The following is a 26,280-nucleotide window of genomic DNA, read 5'->3' on the forward strand; positions in this document are numbered from 1 at the left end:
AATGCTGCGTAATATTGCAGATGTTGTAGAAGTGGAAGTCAGGGAGGAAATTTCGCAAAAGAAAACAAAAAAAACAAACTGGGTTGCTGATAGCAGTCGATCACCACTGTAGGCAAACTCACGTAAAGTGTTGGAGGAATGGCACCGATACATGGGCCAATAAATGACATGTAACAGGATTCCTGTAACCCAAATACTTTTCTGGTGACTGATAACACAGAAACCAAAAAAGGGGGATAACTGAAAATTAAGGGAACACAGGCACACATGTCCTACACGACTTGAAATAAATGGTTACAGGTTAAATTGAAATTAATCTTGGGGACCCAAAAATCACTCATACTGATGTATGAACCATGTAGTCAACAAGACCTTTCGAATCCTGACAGAATCTTTTTAATCTTGGAATGTTTTCGTAATCTCACTTAAATTAAGATCTCTGTAGGTGTATAATTAGAATTAGCCATTTTTAACCCATCATAAATCAAACTGAACCCTAATTGTTTCACTGTTTAAATGTTTCACTGTTTATAACTCATCTTTTACAGCTCTGAAACAGAAAACACACTCACAGCTCTTGTATGAGTAGTTCTGTCAATCACCTGGGGAATGGAGGGGGAAAAAAACAGTTCACACCCATGTTTTGCGCTCTCTGTGGCATGACTGACTTTTTCATGCTTGGATTGACTAGATCTTAAAAGCCTGCCCAAAAACACTGCCATCCAAAATCCTTTATTCTCTGCTATGATACATTGGCGTTGGCTTACGTTCATCTCCCCACCCAAGTATGACTGGGAGCGGTAATCCAGATACTCGATTCAGTGGAACAGATTCTCCAAGTCTCCTCCCCAGATCCTACTTTGTTTTTTAGGGTCCATTTTTCCATTCCTCCACTATGAAATCCCTCTTCCCCTCTCTCTCTCTTTCTCTGCACTCAGGTCCAACTGGTCACAGCTGGAGAACTCATCATCGCAAGCATCGTGATCATCATCATCCTCTCCCTGAGCCCACTGCTGGAGCGGCTCCCTGCCGACGCTGCTGCGGCTTTGATTGCAGACGCTGGCACTAGCTGCCCTTCTACATTCAAACACTACTTGGTCCATTTTCACTCAACAAACACTCACTGTAAATACAAACCATGTGTTCTGCTGAAAACATTTAGGTGCACTGTATTCTAACTTGACACTGACCATTTGGAAAAACAAGCTGGATTCTCAAAGCCTCTTGTGGGAATAAATGCCCAGATATCAAAGAAAACAACACATTTAAAGCAGTTTGCTTTTCTTTAACCAGCCATGAGGGATTGTTTTCTGAAAATCCTCAAGGAAGAGGGCGTCTCCTAACTGGATGTACATGCGCCGCAACCACACAAACACGACCCCTGGGTGACCCTTAACTGCTCCATTCCCTCCAGTGATCACTAACTCAGGAGCAGTGACATCATGCTCTGGACTGGTCCTCCATTTCCCCTCCCAGCTCCGCAGAACTGGTGGGTGTTTGGAGGCTGCACCGCTACCCCCCTCCTTCCTCATTTCCAGAGAAACGTCCCCTTTGGCAACACTGGGAGGACGCATCAGCTGTCAGTCAGTGAGGAAGTCTCCAGACTATGAGGGAGAATACTTTTTGACCTCTAGACATATGGATAAACTCCCCATCACTCACGCGGACTGCCAACCTCTTTTGGGAGATACAGTGGAGGTGCAAGGACACTATTCTGTCTGCATGCAGGCATGCAAAGTCGTGGGATTTCTTTGAGCCCCCTCACCGTCTGCGATGCCTCGGCTTTGTAACATTCACATGATATGGATACAGCAATATGTGAGACAAGCAGTTCTGTTGTACAAAAAGAACGTTCAACAACTAGTTTGACCTTGCACAAGGAGAGGAATCCTCTAAAAAAAACAGATGCGTGTGAGTGTGATATTCCAATCTCTACAACCATGATCCTAACAGAATTGTATCAATAAATATATTTTGGTCACTTAATTTTTATTCATGATTAGCAGTTAGCAGAAAATTGTGGATTAGTCCACAACCATATAAAGAACGAATTAAGACAAACAACACAAACATGAGTTGCAATGTAGACCTCTATAGGGTCCAGACTCTGAATTTGCTAACATCTGAAAAATGCCTCATACATGGTTGTTGTTGTGTATTGGATATAGTTAAAAATCATCACATTTTAAAAAGAAACTGTTAAAAAGATTATATATTATCAACAAAAACAAAAAAATGAAACTAAATGCAACTCTAATAGATAAAGGTGGAAATACATGGCATTGCCTATGACCTAACACATCTGGATAATTTAAAATAGGCGACCAAGAGGTCTGTAGTCAACTCTCAGGAGTCCATAGTCTTTTTGTCTCCCCCTTCCATTCCTCCGTGTCTCTCCCAAGCTTTTTCCATCCCTCCTCTTGGAATGCTCACAAATCGGGCATTTAAGTCCTGATGATGTGTTAAGTCCTCAGGCTGGGAGTTTAAATGTTAGTGTGTGTTCTGGCGTAAGTATCTGTATGTATATATTTATATATATATGGATGCAGTTAACGTTGTATAGGTGTGTGTGTGTGTCTGTGTGTAAGTGCATGTGTGTTAATAGAGAGGGATCAGGAGGCAGCCAGGGCCTTGATCAGGTAAAGTTTGTCTCCCTGCTCACTGGTGAAGATGGGGGCCTTTTTGTAGTGTTCGACAAGCTCCTCCATAGAGTTGAACTTGCGCTGTCCAATGCAGTAAAGGTTTTCCTTCAGCTGCACTTTGAAATGCTTGTTCTTGCTCTGCGCCTTCAGGGAGATGGAGAAGTCGTTTGGCTGTGAAAAGAAAAAAGGAAATACGAGGTTTTATTACCAGTGTGTTCAAGACTCCCGAGTAAAGGCACCTTTAGACTGTGTGACAACGATTGTGTAAGTTTATGTCGCACGGTGCCAGATGGGTCAATTAAAATCTGTCAGAATGTACGATATAAAATTGAGACAAACGTCACATCATGCAATGAATGCAAGATGAATCATAGCGCTATGACATAAATAGAATAAAGTAATATGAGAGCAGAGGTGCGTCATCAGCTCGTGTCATCCATCAGGGCAGGTTTTATGGTTTAAATGCAGCAAAACAATAAACAATCTTTAGCTGTCGTGCTGACACACGTTTTTTCCCTTAAACTTTATTCAAAATTGCCGCTCACAAAATGCTGCCAGTGTCTCTGGATTATTACATGTAGTATTCTGAGTGGTTGGTTTGTAGACTTGGCTTGTAGCAGCAGTCACATTGTGAGAATTTGGTCCTAAATTCCTGACACTGTCACAATTTTTGGTCTTGGGTTGCCACATCTCCAAATCGGCCATCTGTGGATGTATTTTACTGCAATCTAGGACTAGGATTTCTCTGACAATCATCCAGTTTCATCTCCAACAGCCCAAATCGCACAGTGTAAAGGTGCCTTAATGCTGTAAACGGTCTACAATGAATTAATGATGGTTTGGTAAGTGGGTGTAGGCTACTGACCGATGACTCGCTGTCTCGGATGAGGAAGTCTCCCTCTATGCCTCTCTGGTTGAGGGCCACCTCCGCCTGGTGGCGTGTCACCTTTCCATAGTACCACTCCTTCCCCGCGAAGCGCCCGCTGCCTGAAGGCGAGATGTAGTCACAGTCAGGTGTGGGCGGCCCGGCAGGCCCTGCTGCGGTTTTATTGGAGGTGGAGTCCAGCACAGTGACGTAGTTTTTAGGCACCAAGCCAAGCTGTCCGTCCGCTTTGCGACACTTCCACCACTCAGGGTCGTTCTCGGGTTTCTCCACGACCTCCATCACCTCGCCCTTCTCAAAGTTTAGCTCCTCGTCGTTGCCTGAGCTGAAAGGGTAGAGCGCCTGAACCGTGTGCAGCACCCGGTTCCCGTTCGTGGTGCTGTTCACCACGGCCGCCAGCTTCTCCGTTAGCGATCCGGCTGGGTCTCCGAGCCCACCCATGCCCCCTCCCCCCGCCGTCCCATCCACGTCCTCCGTCACGTAGTTGGATGGAAACCAGCCAGACCGTCCACTGTAGCTGCCGCGCCACCAGCCGTCGCTGCACTTCTCCATCACCACCACCCGTGTGCCTTTCACCAGAGAAAGCTCGTCTTCGCGCTCTGCTGTGTAGTTGAACTTGACCAGGGCAGGCAGGTTGAGGTCGTACAGCCGCTCGCCGTTATCTGCATACATGTCCGTGTCTGCGTTGGAGGCTGTGTCTCTCATCCCCCCCTTTCTGCTCTTCACCTTCCCAATTCCTACAGAAAATAATCAACGAAAGGGGTAAGAGTTTACAGACAAACATCATCATCCACCAACTATTAAAATCCAGCCCAGTGAATTAGGACAGAAACTTATTTACATGGCAATGGACATCCTGAATTAGCAGACACACAGGCCTTTAGGTTGTTTTGTGTACATTAAAACTTTGTCATTAAAACAAAGTCACCATTTTACTAAAACACAAGGCCCTGGAATTCCAATTTTCACACCCTTCCACTGATGTGGAACAAGTCTCAACAGAAAAACAAAAACCACACACACACCATTAAAAAACACCTCTGAAAATTTAAGGGAGGAGAAAAAATCCCACACAAATACCAGGCAGCCATAATAAGCATTAGGGGTTGTGCTGAAATACAGGGAAGGTGGGTAAGTAGGGCTAAAAATCATTCCTTTTCCACATTACAGTGCCCTAAACCCCCCACACTCCAAATCCAAATACATTCTTGGGGATTAGGCCTAGGTGCTGAGGAAACAGCAATGCCGGTGTGGTCACAAAAAAAAAAGAAAATCAGAGTGGGATGAAAACTTGTTTTGGCATGGGCCTATAAATCCTGTGGAAACTAAAGAAAATGTACCTACCTATTGAAATAAATTACAAAGTACACTTGCCTTGAACTCTGTAGGCAAAAGGGCTCAGTCACATTTCATTGTTGCTAATCACATTGCGCTAATCACCTCGGCTGCTCTGACACCTGCGGCCTTGCTTGCACAGCAGCTGGATAACAAACTCCGTCCCAGTTCTGCCAACACTCCTTCGCTTGCTCTCCTTCCTCCCCCTCTGGCCACTCCCCCCATCCCTCCCAACCCCCAACGCTCCAAGCACCCCGCTAAGCTGACCATTTGACTTCCGCGATGATTAAAAGGGCATATTTATCGAGACTTTATCAACTGTGGCCTTGCAGAGAGCTAGCTTTTCCTTTTCTGTTTGCAAGCTAAATGTCAGCCCGACAAACAGTGAATGACCGCGGGGTGAGTTTTATCATACATGCAGTCAACCTCTTGGCATAGTGTGAGACCTGCACTCAGTGGCACCATCTCTAAACAGCCCAGAGGCTAACAGAAGGGGGATTACCAGGCCCTTTAGCCCTTTCCTGGGTTATGGAGCCTGGAGGTCGAGCTTTGGCAGGCCTGTGGTCATCGTCTTACTGGACAAGAATTTCCACTTGGCAGCCTGGCATGCAAACAGTTGTATGAAACACATGGGCAGTAGCTAGCAGTGGAGACGGTGTGAGATCGCACCTTCTTCTGACTTTCCAAGAGACCAGAAAGCAGCTTTAATACTCACAGCTTGATCTCTCTATACATTACCTGTAGAAACAAGGAAAGCAGAAGTCCACCTTTCTGCTCATTTTTGTAAAGCTAATAAGACATTACTGTTATTATCACAGATTTATAACTGATGATGTAGGCAAACCAGACTAAAGCTGAGAGACACTGACACCAGACACAGCGAGCAGACCAAAGTAGTGACTATTTCTGATTACGTTTGCAAGGCTAGTGCTTGCATAATCCAAAGTCAGCTAGGTGAAATTATACAGGAAGGCAGGGTGGAGTCTCCAGGACTGTGCTGGGGAGGTGTGTGTGCGTGTGCGTGTGTGTGTGTGTAACGTGACTGATTTGTCACAACGCCATACTGAATCCGTTTCACCACAGATAAATTGTTGCTGAAAAGTGTCAGTGACTCAAGGACTGCAGACAAATTTCACAGTAGTGCTGAGAGTCCAATGTCAAATCGCTTCCAGGTAGACCCTGTCATTAGTCACACCACTGTACATAACTACAGACTCCAGACAGGGTGTTAAGAGCTGATGTCTGTACGTGGAGGTTAGGTCTAGTTATGCCTCAGTGCAGTCTTAATTAAACTAAACCATTATAAATAAGGAGTGCTGCAAAAAAGACATAACATCTTTATATCCATAAATTTATATAAAATATCCATCTTTTACATATAGATGAAATAGCCAAATTAGAGAAGGACACAAAATCTGGGATTGAAGGTTCTTTTGCCCTCATGAAAGCACACAAAACAATATTTAAAATGATACAAAAATGACACTGATAGAATCCACAGCTAAAATATCACATGTGGAGGAAGACAACATGTTCATGCAGGTGCAAGCCCCAGGATGTATTTTCTGACACAGTTGGAAATGACCTAGTTAGCTCCAAACTAAAGGTGAGGGGTCACCCCTGCATAAATAAAGCATCTTTTAGCTCCAGCTGAGAGGGGAGACAACTGAGAGCTTAATATTGTATCTCTCTGGCCAGGTAACACGGCCCTTATCAGTGTCCTTGTGACAGATTTTATTTGCTGCTTCCTGCTATAGTCACACGAAACACTTTGCATTAAAAAAGCACAGAGCCCAAGATCACTGCATTTGACTAGATGCTCAATCTAAGCCATGGTTATAAAGGGAAGTTGAGATTTGCCTGTGCAACTATAGGTGGAGGATACTGGGAGAAGATAAGGGGTTGCTATTGAGGGCATCTGCTTCTCTAAGGGCCCATCTGTCATGCTGTTGTAGGTTAATTGCTGAGGGTTCACTTGTGAAGAGCGAAGAGCAACTGTGAGTTTGGGCGTCCTTTTATAATTTAGCAGAGGCTCTTATCTTACTAGGCTTTCCCACCAAACGCACAGTGTGGCACTGCTTAGAGCAAGGCCACTGTTGTCAATGGTGGACACAGCTGCATTCTGCTTGACCGACTGTGACAGATTTTGATGGGCACTTCCCTGATATTCAGCCAAGTTTTTCAGCCAGGTTTGTGAGTTCAATGAAGATGAATCTTTGGACCTTTAAATATGCTTCTACAAGGCACGTCCAGTGGCATTCTGGTATTGACAAGAGGCTGAAAGTGTGTAGGAAAGGAGTTATCTGGTGTATGGGGTGCAAAATACAGAGTAATAAGCATAAAATGAAAAACCACATATCCACATATCAAAAGAATGGAGAAAAACAGTTTGTGTCTCATTCATCCGAAGCTGAATTTAGTGCAATATTTATAATGTATTGTCAGCGTACATATGGTCTCCTTCTTCATTTGGATGCACTTACTCTAGGCTACCTATCGTCTTGTAAAAAAAACAACAACACAAAAAACCCAGCATACAGTATAAAAGATACAGTTCGAATGACTGGGCAGTCTGAGGTCAAGCGCACACACAGACAGGACTCATAGCTGTTGTGACGGACACATCACTGGTTTGTTATTAGGACTGAAGCTGGGAATCTTTAATTATGGGACAGTCCACCTTACCAGCAAGCCACAGCACTATCCAGACCTGCCACCTCTACCACAACACAACCCTGTGAGGATGGGTAGACTAAGACTAAATATTCAATAACTAAATTGAATGTGATTAATAACCAACTCCACAATGACTGGCATAAACGTATACAATACTTGTAGTCAGTAGAAGATGGAAAACTATAAGTACACATCATTTAGCCCCCACCCCAGACGCCTCGCTAGCTGAGGGAAGCACAGTCCTCCTCTCAGTGCCCATACATGATCTCTCCACCTGAAGTTCACCCTGAATGCTGCCAACTGCATGAATCTTGCATGTGTATACGCAGATGTGGTAGCTGAGCGCTTCCACTGAAACCCACAAAACCATGCCCGCTACTCCTACTGCTACCTGGGAAAGCTCTTCAAGATAGAAGAGAAATTAAAGAGCACCGTGCACTGGAAACTTTTCTGTTTCGACGTCAGATGCTTTTCCTGTGCATTTCCTGAGAGAAGGATGCGGAGGAAGGAAATCATGTAGAGTCATACAGCAGTAAATCACTGCAAACAATGACAAAAAGACCTTAACACGCATAGGCTAAACCCCTCCGAAAACTTCACTTTTTGTTTGTGGATGAGGTGCACCAGCAGGAGGAGACGAAAGTGCTGGGGAGCTTGTTTGGCTACCAGTGACAGACAGGAATTAGTTTTGTTTTTTGACTCTGGCCTCCCTCCGCTGGCTGGCTGTCCATTGTCTGCCAGGGCCCTTTCGACCCCTCGGCTTCCCTCCATTCCTGGGCTCTTCCTCTGTGGACGACAACACCCCGCGTCAGGCTGTCTGACGGTGTCTGAACATCCCCGTACTTGAACAGAACATGATCACTGGGACCAGCAGCAGTGAAATGGAAAGAAATCTTAATATTTTAGAGCCAAATTTGATTACCAGCAAGTTTCTATCATATCCTAGACTGGAATTTTAGACAGGTTGCCTAATTATTACTATTATAACATACAGTCATGCCATCACTGGTGGGACTCTCAGAAAACACTGTGTCCATGGCAATTTAACAACAATGTGTCACTGGCATTCAGCACACATGTGACGCAACGCAGCAGCCCTCAGCCATATGGTCCAGTATGAGACTTACACATTAAATGTAATGACACCACACGCAGTCAGAAAGAGTGAGTCAAACAAACTAAAGAGAACGCACGCAAGAGCAGGTTGGCGTATTCTTCAATAGGGGCGGTTTGGGCTACCTTTTAAAGACGACAGCCTCAATCAAGCTGCTAACATGGCTGACTGATGGCTAGGAAGGAAATGTGCAAAGCTCTTTCAACTTCAGCCGTCTGAGACATCAAAAGCAGGCAGCCATCAGTCCCTGTGATGGGGCAGAGGGAGCTCCATTTGGTTTTTACAGCTCTGGACAGTGTAGCATTACTGTCAGGGGCTACACCGAGTAGAACCCTTCCTGACAGTAAAACAAACAGGTGCTTGTATTTCAGCAATTATTAACTGTTGATATTTGTGTCCCTATGCATCACTGCAGCAACACTGGAATGACTCTTAAGTATTACTGTCTTTACGGTCATTTTCTTTTTTTCCCCCTTGACCTATTTTTTCCTTCACCTCTGCTCTGGTGACCCAAATTTAAAGTACATTTCATCTTGGGTTCCCCTCATTTCAGTACCAATAGCTCAGTTCAAAACCAAAAGATGGTGTCATACTAAAGGATGATCTTTGCTACACCAGTAAAGCAACAGATGTCATGACACTGACTGTTTTACAGTGTTGAATAATGAAAAATAACATTTTCTTGTAGGAAGCAGGGGCCTCTGTGGCCCCTTCAAAAATATGTCAAATGACAAGGGCTGCGTTTTGGTACAATAACAAAAGGATACAAAACTATTTTTTCCTATTTAACTATAGAAGCCAATGTTTTTAAATGTTGTCTAAAGAGAGGCCACACATGGCAAAACTTTGAATAAAATCAGAAACTGACCGCTCAAAAAAATACCAAGAGGTTATTACTCAGGCAACCACCCAAACCATTCAAACCAGGAAATGAGACCATTAGAGCTGAAACAATTAAATGAATCTGCAACTACTTAACAATTAATTGGTTTGAAGCACTAGTTCCAGCTTGTGAAATGGGAATATTTTCTGGTTTTCTTATTCATTTATGAGAGTAAACTGAATATCTTTGGGCTTTGGACAAAACAAGACGCTTAAAGATGTTACCATGGGCTCTGGGAATTTGTAATGGACATTTTGTTCTATTTGTTGACATTCTGTCAACGAGGGCTGCAACTAAAAGTTATTTTTATTATTGAATAATTGATTAATCAAGAAAATAATTGGTAGATTTATCGTTTTGTGAATTTGTCCAACCAACCCAAAGACATTCAGTTTACCAGTATGGACTAAAAAAAGAAAATAATCAAATCCTCACATTTGAAAAGCTGAAACCAGCATATGTTTGGCATTTTTGCTAACAAGAATAATTCAATTATCAAAATAGTTGCCGATTAATTATCTGTCAATCGCCTAATCGTCGCAGCTGTACCAAACAATTAATCAAAAAAAGAATCTGTTCAATCAATAATGAAAGCAGCCGTACAGAACATCAGGTTCAATAGACACGGGGAGCTCTGCTGTCGATATTTCCACTGTTCTCTACTAACATGTTTACAGCGCTGGCTTGTCTTCAACAAGCCCAGACCACTGCTCACTTCCTCTTAAGCAATTCTTAATGGCAGAAGACACAGGAAAACAAAGATGAGTGGACAGCCTCACAAGAGAAAAACATCTCGGCCCGAAAGTGACGTTGACGACTCTCCCGCCAATCTCTTATGATATTATACATCAATTATGATTATGTCTTTTGCTTTTCTGGTCGGGGCAAACGGCAAAGAGTGGTTTGGAGAAAAGAAGCGGGATTGACAGAGACTGCCAAAAAGTCCAACAGAGAGACCCCGCACAATGATTCAACTTCCTTCTAACTTCTCACTTCCTCTTTGGCCTGCACTCCTCCAAAAGCTCAGGGAGAAATGTGGCTCAAATTAGAGTTTCCGCTCGCTGGGGAGGCTGAGAAACAGGAAAACAGAGGGAGGGGAAACAGAGAGAGAGAGAGAGAGAGAGAGAGAGAGAGAGAGAGAGAGAGAAGAGACTAACAGCAGTTTACACAAGTAAAAGGGTTTGTTAGCTCATCCCTATGTTCTTTGCAGCCCTTCACACTCTCTGGATTCTTTAGACTACAAGCAGGCAAGTCATTGGACGGACACACACACACACACACACACACACAGGGAAGATAGGCAGAGACAGGAGATACCACTCAACAGTTACAAGGTGAGATTACAGCATGGGTGTTCGCCAGGGCCTTTTGAAAAAGTGTGTCAGTGTGGCTGTAAAGTATCCACAGCCTCACGGAGCTGCCGAGGTAAAGACATTCCTCTGATAACCGAGCGAGGTGCAGGAGATGGGAACCGGGTCCCATCAATCAGCAGAGACCCCTTCCTCCTCACAGCACAATGACTACAGTGTTCTACATGAGCACCCCGCGTCCCTTCAACTGTAGCTCATGACTGGAGGTGGGGTGGAGGGGCGGTGGCGCGGGGGGGCCCTCCCAGAATGAGCGAGCTCGCCCTGAGGGTAGCATAAAAGAAAACAGACTTTGGCTATGTCTTGAGATATTCCTAAACAGGGTGGACATGGAGACTTCTAGTATGATGAATGCAATCTAGGGAGCTGCAACCCACTCACTAGGACAAATGCTGAAAAAAAAAAGTGAAGTAGGATTACTGTGTGTATGTGTGTGTTTAAAAGGAAGAGACAGAGAAGGATTGCAGGGGCAATTACAGGCTTCAGCTGAGCAGACGGCTTTTCAAAAGCATATCCACCCAGTCTTTGCAGCCTGTTAAGACACCCTCTCTCTCTCCCCGCCAGCACAACATGTTAGCACAAAAATCAGTTTCCGCCCGCTCTAATTATGACACATTCATTTGGCTAACCCAAAGATGAAACTGACTTACAACCAAAGTGAAAAATCAGAAAGGGAAGACGAAAGTAAAAGAAGAAACCTTACAACCGCTACTGCACAGAGAGAAAAAGAAACCACTCAAACTTCAGACAAAAAGCGCTCTACACTACTTGTAAAACAACAAACAAGTCAGAAAGTTGAAAACTCACGAAAAAAATGTTTGAATAGGTTAGCCATGTCCATTTTGGGCTCGCTGTCTCTGCCTCTCTCTGTCTCTTTCCCGGCCCCTGCTCTCTTCCCACTGAAGCTGTAGAGTTATTCCATGTGAACACCCAGAGAGCTGGGCGGATTGTGGAGCAGGGCGGCCCACTCCGTGATCATGTGGTAAGGCTTAGCCAATGAGAGAGCGGGATAGAGAGGCCTCCAGTTCAGCTCTGGAAGGCAGAGTACAGAGGCCTCATGGAAAGGGGAAGAAGGAGGGAGGAAGGAGGGGGATTGAAGCTCAGACTCAGAGAAAGAAAATGAGATGAAAGAAGAGAGATATAGAGAAAGTGAGGGAGCTATTCCATCAACATCTAGCAGCCGAGTGGTATTTGTAAGAAAGTGGGGATCTAAAGAGAAATACACTCAAGTAGGCATCTGTGGGGATCCTGCAACGACTGAGTGAGTCAGTGTCACATGACTGCAGTTGTTTGTAGAGACACACTCATAACTTTACAACAAACCCAGGAAACATGAGTCCTCAAACATGAGAGTCAAACACCAAAACACAGCCATCTGCAGACAGATCATACCCTCGCACATTCTTTCAAACGATGACACCACTCCACACCCAGCAACAGGCTTGTTTAATAAAAAAAAAAAAAGGAAAGAAGAGATTTTCCTCCCACATAACATCTGAAAGTGTGGTCATCAGGCTGCTTCTCTTATTGTTTTCACACACACACACACACACACACACACACACGTACAAGAACAACACAACCACCCACAATCTGCCAGTTAAAATGTCTTAAATCTACTTATAGATCATAAAAAAGGACAAATGAAGGTGAAGTATTTACAAGCTTTCTATGATTGTATTAGTGTTTAACAAGGCTCAGTTTTGCCTCACCCCATGTTTTACATTAGTCCATGTTTTATTGGCTTTATGAGAGAGTGAGACCTGAGCCTGTGTGTGTGGGTGTGTCATTCATGCAGCTGTTCACCTGAGGTTATTTGACCGATGGATGTAGTGACAGGTGGGAAGTTGTTGGGAGGCTCATGGCTATAGTGCATGACAACACACACACACACACACACACACACACACACACACACAGAGTACAGAGTACAGAGTACAGATAGACAAATAAACCTATACACTTGAAGGCAAAACTAAAAGTGCAGCAGTTCAACAATTAGGAAAGTCTTGTAAATGAAAGTCAGTGTTATGAGGAACTAGTGATGTTAATTAGTCTATTACAAAAGTCTGGCTACTGTTTGCTAGGATATTTATTTTAATAAGTTGTAAAATATTTTCTAAATGGGAGATCCAGGCTGTTATGCCTACTAAATGTTCTCCTCAGCGCTGGAGGATTCAATGCATGTCAATGTGTGACACCTCCTCATGTTCTGGTGTTGTTTGTGCTCCAATTGCACATGGAAAAATAAACCCTTTCTAATGAAAAAAACATTTGTAATAGGCCTATTGGTAATTTTTTAATGGGTCACAGACAGTCATCCAATCTATATAGTACATTTTAATCTCGTCGGTTAACGGTTAATGCTTGGTTAACATGGGTCTGCTATCAGTCAGACAACAAATTTGTTCCTATGAGGAACATGACTACTAGCGCCAATAAATGAATGAGCTGTACAGAAAACAAAAACCTAAAGAAGCCTCTTCCTGTTCTTATATCAATTTTCATCAGAACACAGTGCTGCCTGAATGCCACCAGCCTCTTCTCACCACAACACTTACACACAACACTGCAGCTAACAGGAAGACACAGGTCACGTGTCCAAAGATAAGTGCTTTGCAAACACTGCAGTGTGTGTGTGTGTGTGTGTGTGTGTGTGTGTGTGTGTGTGTGTGTGTGTGTGTGTGTGTGTGAGATACAGATAGAAATTGATGACACACTTCTGGTTAGCCGTACCCAGAACAACCCCATTCTTTCGGTCCTCTGTGCAAGAAAAAGCCACCCTGGGGTCCAGGGCTTCCTTGCAGGTCACCCTACACAGCTGTACGTCATCATTACCACATCAAATATGAGCAAAGGAGATAAGGCTACCTCTTTTGTCAGTCTCACAAGTGTGGTCTGATGTTATGCTTTGACGTTCAGCTTCACAAAACAACAACAATACACTGACAATGACTAAAAAGTACTTTTATATTAATATCACAACCACAGGTAAACACGATTTATTGTCAATATCATGCAGGCCTGTTTTAGTGTGCCTAAGTCTCCGTAACAAACGCTGGTGTACAACCTTTAACATAATCTAATGAGATCTGGGCCAAACAAGTATACCAACAAACATGGTTATCCCACCATTCTCTTAATTGAGACAACGATGCCCTGCAGAGCAGAACGAGTAGGAGATTAAACACAAAACACACAAGAGAAATGATCAAAAAGTGAAATCACAGGCAAAACGAACTAATCTGGCTGTGTTCCACACTGGATGCCAGTGGTCAGAGTGTATATCCCAAATTATCATGAATGTCTGTCATCAAGAAGAATTAAGCTAAGACAAATGGTAACCTTGGCTTACATACACAGTTACATTTGGCTTGCTCCTGGCAGTACAAGGCCCTTGGCGAATGGCAGTGCCCAGAAATATTACTGTTGTGTTGACAGAGCAGACAACACCTGTGCCGTATCAATTCTGGTCGTGATAAAAGGGCAGGAGGATACCCTCTGCTCAAACAGAAAGTGGAGATATTTACAGACAGGCTTGTTTTCTTTTTTTGTGCCCCAGATATGAATTAAAAAATCTAACTTATTTGTATCTGTACTTAACCTCCAAAAACATCTGAAATCAAAGAAATATAATACTGTCTTACCTGTGCAAATGCTTCAAGGTAAAATGGGATAAAAACACCACACTCAACACTACACTATAGACACTCCAAGCAGATACTAAAGCTTCAGTCTAAGTGCGATGTGAGAAGACATCAGTTCTCAGCATTTCAACCAATCAGACATCAACCTGAGACCATCTTCCTGTGGAGGCTGTTATATATCAGATACCACAACAATGTGGTCAAAAACAAACTGAGGTACAGTAGCACTGGCCTAGATAAAAGATGTTCTCTACTTAGGTTGAGTAACAATAACCAACTGTGTATGAAACACAAATCAAGTCAGGCTAATCAAAAAGATTATGAGTGACTGAAGATATATAAATGTTAAGAGTGCAAATACCTATGCAGGTTAACTGGAAGCTTGTGAGCAGATTTTGGGGAGTGTAAACATGATTTCTTTCCAATGCTTATTATTGAATTCTATTCAGGAAGAAACCATAACTGCTTTTTACCAAGCGTGTCTTTGAGATTCTTGACAATAGAAGCTTTCCTGGCACTGTTTTTCCTCTCCACATAGTTGGACGGCACAAAGCCTGTTTTGTTGGTGGCATTTCGAACCCTCCACCAGGACTTGGAGTCGTCGAGGAGCCAGAGGCGCTCGTTTTTCTTGATGTCCAGCTCCTGGTCCTGCTGGGCCATGTAGTCGAACTTGGCGATGACAATCACCTCTTCCGTCATCTTGCACCAGGTACACTGGTGGAGAGAGAGGAGAAGATGGATTTTCTTCGTGTTCTTATGCAATAATGACAATTTATATACATTTAATTAACATAGCAAGGAAATGAACTAAAAAAAATGCCCAGCCTTCATTCACATTTTATTCTCCAACTGTGCAGTTTGCTCCAGACACAATAATTAGGTAAGAGACACACCAAAAGTAAAATTAGAAACTGTGTTTGGAAATAAATAGCTGTACCTGTACTGCATCAAAGCTGAGAACTTCAAGGGCTCAGATACGTCTCTGTTGACCTGGAAAAGAACAGAGACAATGCAAGAGGATTACAAATCAACTTCTCAGAATTTGCCCAAAGATTTCTTAACAATACTCAAAAACATGCATCTGTATTTCAGTTTAAGTGACTTGAAGAAAGGCCAGCTACCGTTTCCACAGTTTAGTCTCTTCAGACATAATTTCCCCCCACCAATTGTACTCTTGAAATAACAGATATAAATGACTATTCTTTTCAGTCTTCAACACAAACAGCTGCCAGAGAGTACAGAGCCAATCTCTAAGTATCCACATTCTTCATAAATTTACAGAGGGGATGATTTCCTCTCGGTGAAGCAGTCCAACGATTGTCTATTGTAATGGGCATCAAACATGAACCTGGGAGCCAGGAAGATGGCAAAGATTACTGTAACAGGGAAGTAAAGAAGAGGGGCACTGTGCGTCAGCAGTGTGGCTACGTCAGGGAGTGAAGCTCTCACTGAACACTAATGATGTAGGATATTGCTTTAAATTTAGCACAGGCCTATAAATATTCCTAAGTGTGCAGACTGTGCAAATGCAGCGATTATGTGATCCGCATTACAAGCATGGCTCCATTGTCTGCAATGTTGCTTATCACAAGAACTTTCAAGTTCCCCCGGCATTTTAAAATTATAATTTGGGAGTACTCAGATCACACAATCAAAACTTGTTTGTGTTCAACAATGAGCACATTCACAACAACTGGTCTTATGACCCATGTAGCCATCAGCACAGCTAGGCTATGCTTAGGTTAATACTGCAGCATTGAAGGAGTGAGGCACAGCTGAAGCGGCTTCTTCACTGCTCTGATGTCATGGGAGTGTATGGAGTTTCACCTTTCCCCCCCTGACTGACTTCAGGGACCAGACACTGACCTCATTGATTGAGAGCTCTTGGTTTTCATTTGAAGCAGTAGTGTCTAGGTTTCAGCTGCAGCTGGCCTTGAGATAGGCCCCGAACCTGATCTTAGGCAAACATAAGGAGCCGATCTAACCTTCAGCATGATTGGCCAAGAGGAGTAAAATAAACAGTAAATAAGAGCCAAGAAGAACTTCACTCTTGCTTTCCTGGAGAAAAAGTCAAGATGTTGATGAGATCAACATCATTTCAGAAAACAAACTGGTGTATGACAGTGCCACATCTCATTTCCCCCTCTTGATTGGATGAAGGGTGGATAAGATAATAACAAGAGCCTGAAGCTAAAATGTGCAATATAAAGATCCCAAACTGGCTCTACAGTTTTAAGGGGGACACCTGTGGTCTAGCCTATCTTTCCCCATGTGGGGTGCTATTGACTTAGTTTACCAAAAAGCATGAGGGTGTATACCGTGGTTTTATCTCATGGCATGTTATTGCCTGCTCCTTTTCCATGTCTACTTAAATTAATGAACACTGGAAGACATGTTGGGGAGCGGCACACAAAAACAAAGAGCTGATTTACTCTCCTCGAGTGCTGCCTCTCTCACCAAGACAAAGGCAACAATCTCTCCACTCCCTGGGCTGGGCTGGATAACTGTCTGCCAAAGAGACTGACAAGTGTGTATGTGTGTTCCTTCTCCATTTACAACATCCCTCCCTTATTTTTCTTTTTTTCCCACTTTATACTCTCCCTGCATGGAAGAAGCATCAATGTAGGATAGGACTATCCCTTACCCAGCTATCTCCCATTTTTCACAAAGCACACTGAATCCAAGTCTCACGTCTTTAAAGTGCCATCACCCCCCACAGCTAGGGTGGCTGAGCACTAAGTGCACATTAACACCGCAGTGACTTACGATGGTGCAGATGTGAGGGAGGATCAAAAAGTTGGGGCGACAGATGCTCTGAGCTAATCGCACAGCTCCAGACTGAGCCAGGGCCACACGCCACTCCAAAGCACTAAACATGAGGTCAGACGGGTCAAACTGCTCAAATGGTGTCATATCCACAGTGGATCTCTGTTTACCCTGCTGCCCGGCAGACTTAACAGGTACCCAATCCATCACCAACCCCACAGTGCATATTACATGAGAGTACAGTTCAGTAAGTCTGCTCAAAGTCTTTCATATGTTTACCAACGTACTAGAATCAGATTTGGAGTTACAAAGCGTCTCATCCAGTTTTGTGATCACAAAAACAGACCATGGTGGGACCTAAGATGCAACAAGTCATTATGTCAATTCGTGGTGAGAGCTGCTCTTTTTATCAAATTTCACTGCCTGCCCTAAATCCACTCCCCTTTACATGAACAGTGAGAATTAATCATACATTTTCTCGTGCAAAACGTTTTTTCAGATTATTGTTTATCCATCTGATTTGCACAAAAGTTCATAATTGTTTTTTTTTTTTTTAATTCTGCCATAAAAAGGTTTCTTCAAGGAGGTTTCTCCATCAAATAGCATATGCCCTTTGAAATGAGTAACTAGTTGTATAGATGTTTGGAAGAAGTGAATCTAACTCTGAAAATAACTTGGGTACCAAACATAAAGCAAAAGCAGAATCTGTATGCACGAGCTTTGTGGTTGTCAACAAGGGCGACCAGACCACATGGAATGGTAGACAGGTGGTCAAACTGGTGGCCAGTGGTAACGGCAGGGTTTTCCCAGCCAACTGTGGGTACTTCTTGTAGTACTATTCCTCCCTCGCAATATTCACAACTGATGTTCTGAAAGACAGGCACCAAAAGAAAGTCCCTATTTTGTTTATAGCTGAAAAAAACATTAAGCAATTTAATAAGGTAGCACTTCCTGTAGCTACTTCACATTAAGAGCCCTCCAGTGGTTCACCAGCAGCAGCATTTGCATTAATACTATCTTAACAGCAGCCAACTTCATTACAGCTCCCATAACACTGCAAATGAGTGGCCCACCTACTGATCACTATGGTAGGGGAACACTGAATTGGCCAACTTAATAGCAGTGTATTGAATTAGGGCTACAACTAATTATCATTTTCATTATCCATGAAACTCTGGGTTATTCTTTTTATAAATAAATCAATCGTTTCGACCACAAAATGTCAGGAAATTATGAAAAACACCCATCACAATTTCCCAGAGCCCCAGGTGACCTTCTGAATTAAGTTGTTTTGTCCAATCAACAGACCAAACCAGAAACTATTTAAATTATGATTATATAAATTGTGAGCCTATTTGTGTAATGGAAATATACAGCACTGTTAACTCCTAAATACCAAGCTGATAAAGTGGGTCCATCTTATCTACTGCCGTAGCAGCAGCTGTGGGCCAGCGACAGGTCAACCAGTGTTATTATCAGTAATCCACTCATGTTCTCGAGAGTGCCAACACTGGTCACAACTGTTTCCCATCAGCAAAATACATCCCTAACCCAAATCTGGCACGGTCATCTTTAATATCTAAAAAGCATAGGGTCGTGATTTTCAGAAAATGCCTTACTACACAATACTTTTTGCAAGTCAATTAAATTTAAAGAGGCTTAAACCACAAACCACAACAACTGCACATCATAGTGTAATAGAGATGCAGCGTGCAACTTTGCAAGTTACTATGAAACAACAGTTACATGAGTTCACCACATCCTGCAGTCTACAGCTGCTGCCACAACCCCTTGTGTCTCTGCGGGGAAAAAAAAACATAAGTGAAGACCCAGTCAAAGAGCACACCCAGTGGCTTATGTGGTAATGCATGATAAAGGGATATAATATTAAGAGATATGCTTAAGAAGGAAAGGACTGGAGTAGTAGTAGTGTTCAGCATAGATTCCAGTGAATGGCTCCAACTTTATTAACTAGACAGACACCAGAGGTTCTTTGTCAAAATTAAGCCACAACAACTGGATACTGAAAAATCTTAACATGCCTAAGATGACAATTATGGATCCTTGTCTCTCTTCGCTGCGGGAGCAAATATTGTACCACTGCTCGACAGGATTGCTGAGGCACTGAGACAGCAACAGCATGAGCTCACAGAGGCAGACAGAGTAACCTAATCCCTGTGACAGCCTGCTAAAATCACAGCCTCTGCTGCCTTCTGGAATGTGCTCTGTATGCTCGCTGCTCACTCAGCCCCTCTGGCACTACCGCACTTCCTCCAACTTACACAAAAACTCACATTTTGGCCACGGGGACCGGTCCGCTTCCCAAACGGACAGCGCAGGACGGCGATGAATACACGCTTGTGCTCTTTTTCACATCGAACCGTGGCCATAAAACCCATGGGACTGTGTCTCATCCCAGCTGTCCTAGATTCTCTCAAAACAAAACAGCAGCATAGCAGCAAAGGGTCATGGGAGACTTGGCAGGCCAGCTGTGAGACAGGAAGTGTGGACACAAGGGTGACCGGATGATGGGAAAGTGATGCAATCTGACAGAGCGCAGGCTTGACCTCTGAGTTCAGATGAGTTTGGGATAACTTATCTTTGCATTGATGCATGTAATGTACCTCAATTAAGAGATGACAGCTCAAGCTCAGGACCAATTTAAACAGACACCTTGTGTTACTGGGAGAAAATAGGATGTTCCCCATTAGAAAACTGTATTGTTCCAGTATCATATTAAAACTTAATTAAGGGCAGAGGGCCCTCTAGTGTTTTGGGCTAAGCATATAGGCTCATGACTCTGTGAAAGCAGTTGGTTAGCCACCCCTCGGGATCACCCTCAACAGTTGAGAATAGCCTAAAATAGACCGGGGCTCGTGTCCTTTGAGAATTGCCAGAGATTTACTCTCATAGCAACGACCAACACCGAAACGTTCAAGCTTTCTTTCAGGCCAACTTCACATCAAAAGGTTCACTCTACGCTCAAAACAAATCTGTGAGAAGTGTACACAAACGCCAGGGTTTGAAATATGCCGTACAGCAATTTAGCCACAAAAGTCTCACGCAAAATCTAGCCCAGCCACTCTTACTGTGCAGACAAAAGGACAAGAGCAGTATTTACAAAGCTTATCCAAATGACAAGATGTAACCAAATACCTCCTACCGATTATTGCTCTAGGCCTACGTGTACTGAACTTAAAAATCTAAGACTATTCCTTATTCAAATCTACGGTATCAATCTTATTAGATTGTAGTTTGATAGACTGGGCACCCATTCATAATATAGGATAGAGGATATAGTATTCCTTAATTTGACAATCATAAAAAGAGATCATAATATAGATAAGGCAAATAAACAAGCAAGTGTTTTCACTTCCCCATTTTCACTTCCCAGTTTATTACGACTGCATATTCCCCACTTCACAAACTTGAGGATGGAAGTTACGTCTACAACTTGTGGGTGGAAAAGCAAGAAGAGATGCCACACAGCATGAAGCAACTGATAAAAATCCAATTTTAGCAAAAGGCCTTTGTCTGTGGACTTATGTCTAATGTAGTCATCCAAAAGTCCTTTTTTAGAATGGTGAGACCAGCTTAACATAAAAAGACGATGACACACACACAAGACAAAAGCGGTGGCTTCACAGAGTCTCTTCTATGGTTGTTGCCTGAGAAAAAAAAAAAAAAAAAAAAAAAGATTGTCACAATAAAGTAAGTAAGTAAATCAGTGATCTGTATCAGCCCTGAAAAACCTGATCAAAGCATCCTTATCATAAATCACAACAATACTCTTTGGTGCTTGTAGGAAACCTTCAATGTTGTAGAACAGGCTAAATCTAGAAATAAGACCACCACATTAGTATTTGAAGAAATAAATTGAATATAAGCCAGACTCACACATTATCTAATTATTACTTTCCAGCTGTTAGACTAAATTAGTTTAATATAGACTGCAGCAGCCTATCAGCATGAAAACACTTACATCCTCTCTGTAAGCAAATACCCACCAGAACATAATACCTCTGGGTAAGAAAAGATCTATTTCGTCAGACCCCACCTACATCTGCAGAGCCTACACACCCGCATCCACGCCCAGCTAGTTGCTAGAGTTGCCAGTTGCTGTTCTGGGTGGCATATTTGCTTACAGCGACCAGGTCCAATGATGGCCACATCCAAGCAATCTGGGATCAAAGCAACAGCAAAATAAACCTCCAGGTTACTTCATCAACTCTTAGAGCTCCAGGGGATTTCCCAATGACTAATCCAAGTTTACAAAGCAGGAGGATTCCTAACATTAAGCACTACAGTACAATAAATCCGTTTGTGGTTTAGTTTTGTGTGGTGTCAGGCTACTTAAAACTACTAGTGGCATTAAGAAGTCAGTAAAAGAGATGATCCACATAAAATCTAAATCTGGCCACGCAAATTACTGTAGCTGTGTGCCTTGCTGCAACTGCAGCCTTCTGGAGAAAGCTATTGCAGTCAAAATAGCAGATAATTTGTAAACCGCAAGATAATAATCCCAGACAGCCTGTGTCAGAGAGATGAAATGGATACACTGGCTTCCTCTTAGGCTTCCTACATCCTGGCAAATATGAGCCCTAGGGTGCTGTCACAATAGGACTAAACAAGCCACTTGGGACACAAGTCTGGGAGGGCCACGTGTTGGGACTTGTGTATGAGCATCTTGAGAGGAGGATGCATTCCAGATGGCATGGTGATGCCACAAAAATCTGGGGTCTGCACAAATCGGCAGGATCAACAAGATGTTTGATAGAAAAGAGACAAGAAAGAAAACATTTTCCACAGAAACCCTCACCTCTGTGCTGCCTGACTGAGAGACAGCCTACACACAGTTTAAACACTAGGAGGACTGTGCCTGATGAAACTGGGAGTTCTTTTAGAATATTGTCTCATGGCCTTTTCCTTAAAGCCACCATTTGTACAGTCAGAAAATGTTGTCAGTATCAAACAAGACAATGGCAGACAACAATGCATGTTATTAACTCCCTCCAAAGGATCGAACCCGGGAGATGAATGTGTTGGAGGCAACACAATGACTAAACCAAATTTCCTGGGATGGTAGCATTTTTCTCCAAGCAAAAACTTGTGCCAGCAAAACAGTTTGAAAGATGCTCTAATCACAAAGAAATCCTACATATAGCCTAAATCAGTGTAGGTACTAAGCCCAATTTAAGCCCTGAATTAGTTGCCTGCATCCCGACAAATTTTTGAATCGGACCAAATTTCTGCCAGAATGGTTTTTGTTACGCGTTCGAGGCGGGTCACGACGCCTGATTTGTTGCCTTAACAATAAACAATTTGGCTCTCAGATGATCAGTTGGGTTTCTGGCATGTCCGAATTTTTGGTCGTCTGGTTTGCAATTTGAGAAGTTCCACGGTCCAATTTCCCACATGCTGACAAAAGACACGCTATAATATGTAGTGAGCTTGTTTTAAAGTAATTTAATTACTAGAGAAGTATTTTACATGTCATATAAAACTGAACTTTGCTGCAGATCAGACAGACCATATTGTCTGCATCTTCCATCACTTTCCGCTCAAAGTAAAATTGCACAAAGTCAAGCTGTCTTTCTCTCTTTTTGTCAACATTGTTGAGGATGAGGTCTTGTTTGAATTAACTTTATTGTAACCATCACTGGACAAAACCGGTCAATTGATCTTAGGTTCTGGCCGTGCAGAGACTTTGGCCGTGAAGCGTGTTGTTATATTATGCAGTTCAAATTATTTACCAAAAATATGGTTCTTGAGATGCTTTAAGTGGAATATTTCCTTATGATAGAGCTAAATGAAGATCTAGTTCAAGGTTTGAATGGTTCATCACATGAGACAACCAATGTTGATGACGGGAGCGCTGATTCAAAGTCCTCAGAGGTGCTTAGATGTTTCCAATACTGTGGTAGCGTGAAGTAGACCTGTAGGCTACAACTGTTGGTTCAACAAATTCACACAAAATTATCTAGAGGTTTGCAGACTAAACATGGCTTTCGTGTAAATGCGGCTGTTCCTCAAAAGTCTACTTTCATCAAGAAAGAAATTTACACATTTTGATAATATTGCTTTTTTTGGTCATGGATACACAACAGCTTCTGTCATCACATTAAAAGCAGCAGTTGCAAGAACACACATCCTCATTTTCATTGTGTCAAAGCCACTGAAAGAAAACCCCAAACCATAATGAACTAATAGAGAAAAACATTACTGAAACTGCACACATCTTTTCTCCAACATGAGGAAGTCGAATCGCTTACTCCAAATGAGAAATGATAGCAAATATCTTGACCACACACAACCTAGACCGTGAAGTTTTACAGAAGTGGGGCGAAATGTCATCAACTGAGCAATGTTTGATGACTTTTTCTTTTATAGGTATCCAGGTCTCAGGTCGATTCTGATAACGGTAAAGTTTACATTGTCATTCTTCCCCTTATTGCTCCTGCTCTTTGTGTCCGGACAAAAGGGCTAAATTCCTCTTTCAGCAGGTGACCTTGGTAAACATATAGAAAGTACCTTTGCTACTGACTGTTCAAACATTCAAGCATGCATGGGCAGTCAAAGGAAAGCATGTCAGACAGAAAAAAGTCGAAACCATAAAAGAAAATGAGGAAATGGAAGAGAGTATATGCAATAACTGAGATTAGGGAGATAACAAGAAAAGACACACAATTGTGGAAACCCCCCCCCCCCTCTGTTTCTCAACTTTAATAAAACCCTGACGCCACTTAATATATTTTTTTAATTCCTGAACTTGTCATTTGACCAGGGAAACTTTCAGCCACATTAGTTTTCTGGCTATCATGAAGATGCACAGTTGGTATTTTCCCATAGGCTGTGGAGACAGATTTGGCTGCTTGAGGCCACTGGTAGCACAAAGCAGGCACTGAAGGCAAGATCAGGATCTTATAGAAAAAAAGGGCTCATCCATATATCCATAAGCTTATACTGTCATAACATTTAAATAAGGGTGTTGTTTGAGGGTATCCGAGTCAACAAGAACTATAAATAGGACACAGATTAAGTAAATAGGGCCAAAAAACTGCAATTTCAACATGCATAGGTAAATAGTGAAAGCTTTAGTTTAGGGGGAGTCCTCTATCCTTAGTGACCTGGCAGCTGATAGGTCTCCTAATAGCCATTTTCACATCTTACATATTGGCCCAAGAGAAATATAATATCAGCCTTCAAGCAAATCATGCTGATAAACAGGTCTCCACCATCTTTCTCCCTGCAAACTGTGGCCATGCTCCCTCTGCCTCCCACTGAGAACAGAGCTACAGCAGACCAAATGTCTCTCTCCCCCCTCTCACCTCCCTGCAACCTTAATGAGAGACTGTGAAGAGGTCTGTCAGTGTGACAATAATTACAGAAACTATTCTATTCAGCAGCTGCAAAAGACCCCCCCTTGGCGTTTGGAAAGACACACATGCTGCCCCCCTTAAATCATTCAGATCTAACCTACCACATACCACCATATCTCCAAATTTATATCTGTAAGATATAATACTCAAGCCATATTAATCTGCTGATTGTTTCACAGTACTGTTGACCAAGTTTTGTAACTGGCCACGCAAACATAAGCAGCAAGAGCTTGCCAACAATTATACAGCCTTATCGCCCATTGTGCTACTGAAGCATGACATTTAGTCTGGCTATGGTTGTGTGAGGTAGAAACAAAGTTAGGAGATAAACAGAGGGAGCAATTTTCAAAAATCTTGCCCAGAAACAGAAATGGTTCACTTACACAGCACATTTGCCTATTACTGCTCTGCCTGTAGTATGGAGTTGTTAGTTTCTCTCTTTGAATCAGAGCTGAAATGACACATCCGATGAATCAGCAACAATTAAGATAATTGATGCGAGTCATTTATATAGTAAAACCACACAAATCACTGTGTAGTGCCAGCTTCTCCAATGTAAAGATTTGCTGTTTTCTTGTGTTTTACATCACTGTGAACAGATTATCTTTGAGTTTGGGACTGTTGTTCAGCCAAAACCTGATTTCTGAAGCCATCATCTTGAACCATCATCCCTAGAGATAAATTAATAATGCAATATAGTGCCTAATTCCAATGAACCAACAAAAGGCCATAAGAGTAGGCAAACAAGAGGCGATAGACTGACTACAATAAGCATACAATCACAGATAAATGGTTTAACACAAGTACAGGGAATCATAAGTTAACGTCAGGGAATGCCTCCATCGTGACCATGACCAAGCTGGGTCCACCAGTGCACAACACCCAAGAACTAAACTCCAGCATTGGTTAACCTTACAGGAATAACACAAGCATCAGCATATACAACACATACAACATTGTAAATGCGGTAAAACAAAAGATGCAATTTGCCTTGCAAACCGTTTACTGTGGCTACCGTAAAGGCGTCTTCTCCATTTTCAATCTCAGAAATAAAAGCGTTAACGTGGTGCACTGCACGACATGAAGCGGGGCTACATTTATAGGTCGTGCAGCTGCTTTTATCTGAGCTTTTACCTTATAACTTAAGCTTGACAGCGTGTCACGCCATCCAACTTGGCTAACGTTAACCTGGCAAAGAAAATTCACAAAAAAGGCTTTCAATGGTTAAAATGTCTCGGTTACAGGCAAACTAACTGTTAGCCAGCTGGGTAACAGTATGTTGGCAAGGCGACAGACTGGTTTTTGTCTGGGTTAACAGTTAGCTGTTAGCCGACGTGAGTTATAACGTTACTCGGTGTATTCAAGGATAGCAGGGGCTAGCCTGTAGCTCTCGAGAGAAACGTTGGTGCGGTAGCCTGGATCAGATAGCTTCACCGTCAGTGGCAGCTCAGATTCATACCCTGCTCAGTCATACCCGTCTTACCAGATTGCCGATGGCCACCTCTTCTTATCTCCTTTAGGGAATATTCAACGTGTAGAAGCGTCACACAAACTAGAGTTGGATGCACACAAATGATATCCAGAATCC

The 26,280-nt window shown here is 42.7% G+C and overlaps 1 protein-coding gene across 2 annotated transcripts; it reads right to left on the reverse strand.

The window, feature by feature from the left end:
* Positions 1–1,982: 1,982 nt before the first annotated feature.
* Positions 1,983–26,280, reverse strand: nck1b (NCK adaptor protein 1b). 2 transcript variants are annotated; one of them, XM_070928261.1, is made up of 5 exons: positions 26,176–26,280; positions 15,485–15,537; positions 15,021–15,261; positions 3,508–4,262; positions 1,983–2,813 (listed from the first exon to the last, which is right to left on the reverse strand). In XM_070928261.1, exons 3-5 carry the CDS (start codon positions 15,244–15,246, stop codon positions 2,613–2,615), a joined length of 1,182 nt encoding a protein of 393 aa, XP_070784362.1. In that variant the 5' UTR covers positions 15,247–15,261; positions 15,485–15,537; positions 26,176–26,280; the 3' UTR covers positions 1,983–2,612. The 2 variants fall into 2 exon arrangements, with proteins under 2 accessions (XP_070784362.1, XP_070784363.1); XM_070928262.1 differs by lacking the exons at positions 15,021–15,261; positions 15,485–15,537; positions 26,176–26,280 and adding an exon at positions 11,708–11,774.

This window comes from Enoplosus armatus, chromosome 21 (assembly GCF_043641665.1).
Source record: "Enoplosus armatus isolate fEnoArm2 chromosome 21, fEnoArm2.hap1, whole genome shotgun sequence".
Classification (NCBI taxonomy): domain Eukaryota; kingdom Metazoa; phylum Chordata; class Actinopteri; order Centrarchiformes; family Enoplosidae; genus Enoplosus; species Enoplosus armatus.

Coding starts and splice junctions, on each gene's coding strand:
- nck1b (XM_070928261.1), bottom strand. CDS start 15,246: ATGACGGAAGAGGTGATTGTCATCGCCAAGTTCGACTACATGGCCCAG. Junction 4,263..15,020: donor GAATCTCAAAGACACGCTTG/GTAAAAAGCAGT, acceptor TATTTTCTGTAG/GAATTGGGAAGGTGAAGAGC. Junction 2,814..3,507: donor TCCGAGACAGCGAGTCATCG/GTCAGTAGCCTA, acceptor TTCTTTTCACAG/CCAAACGACTTCTCCATCTC.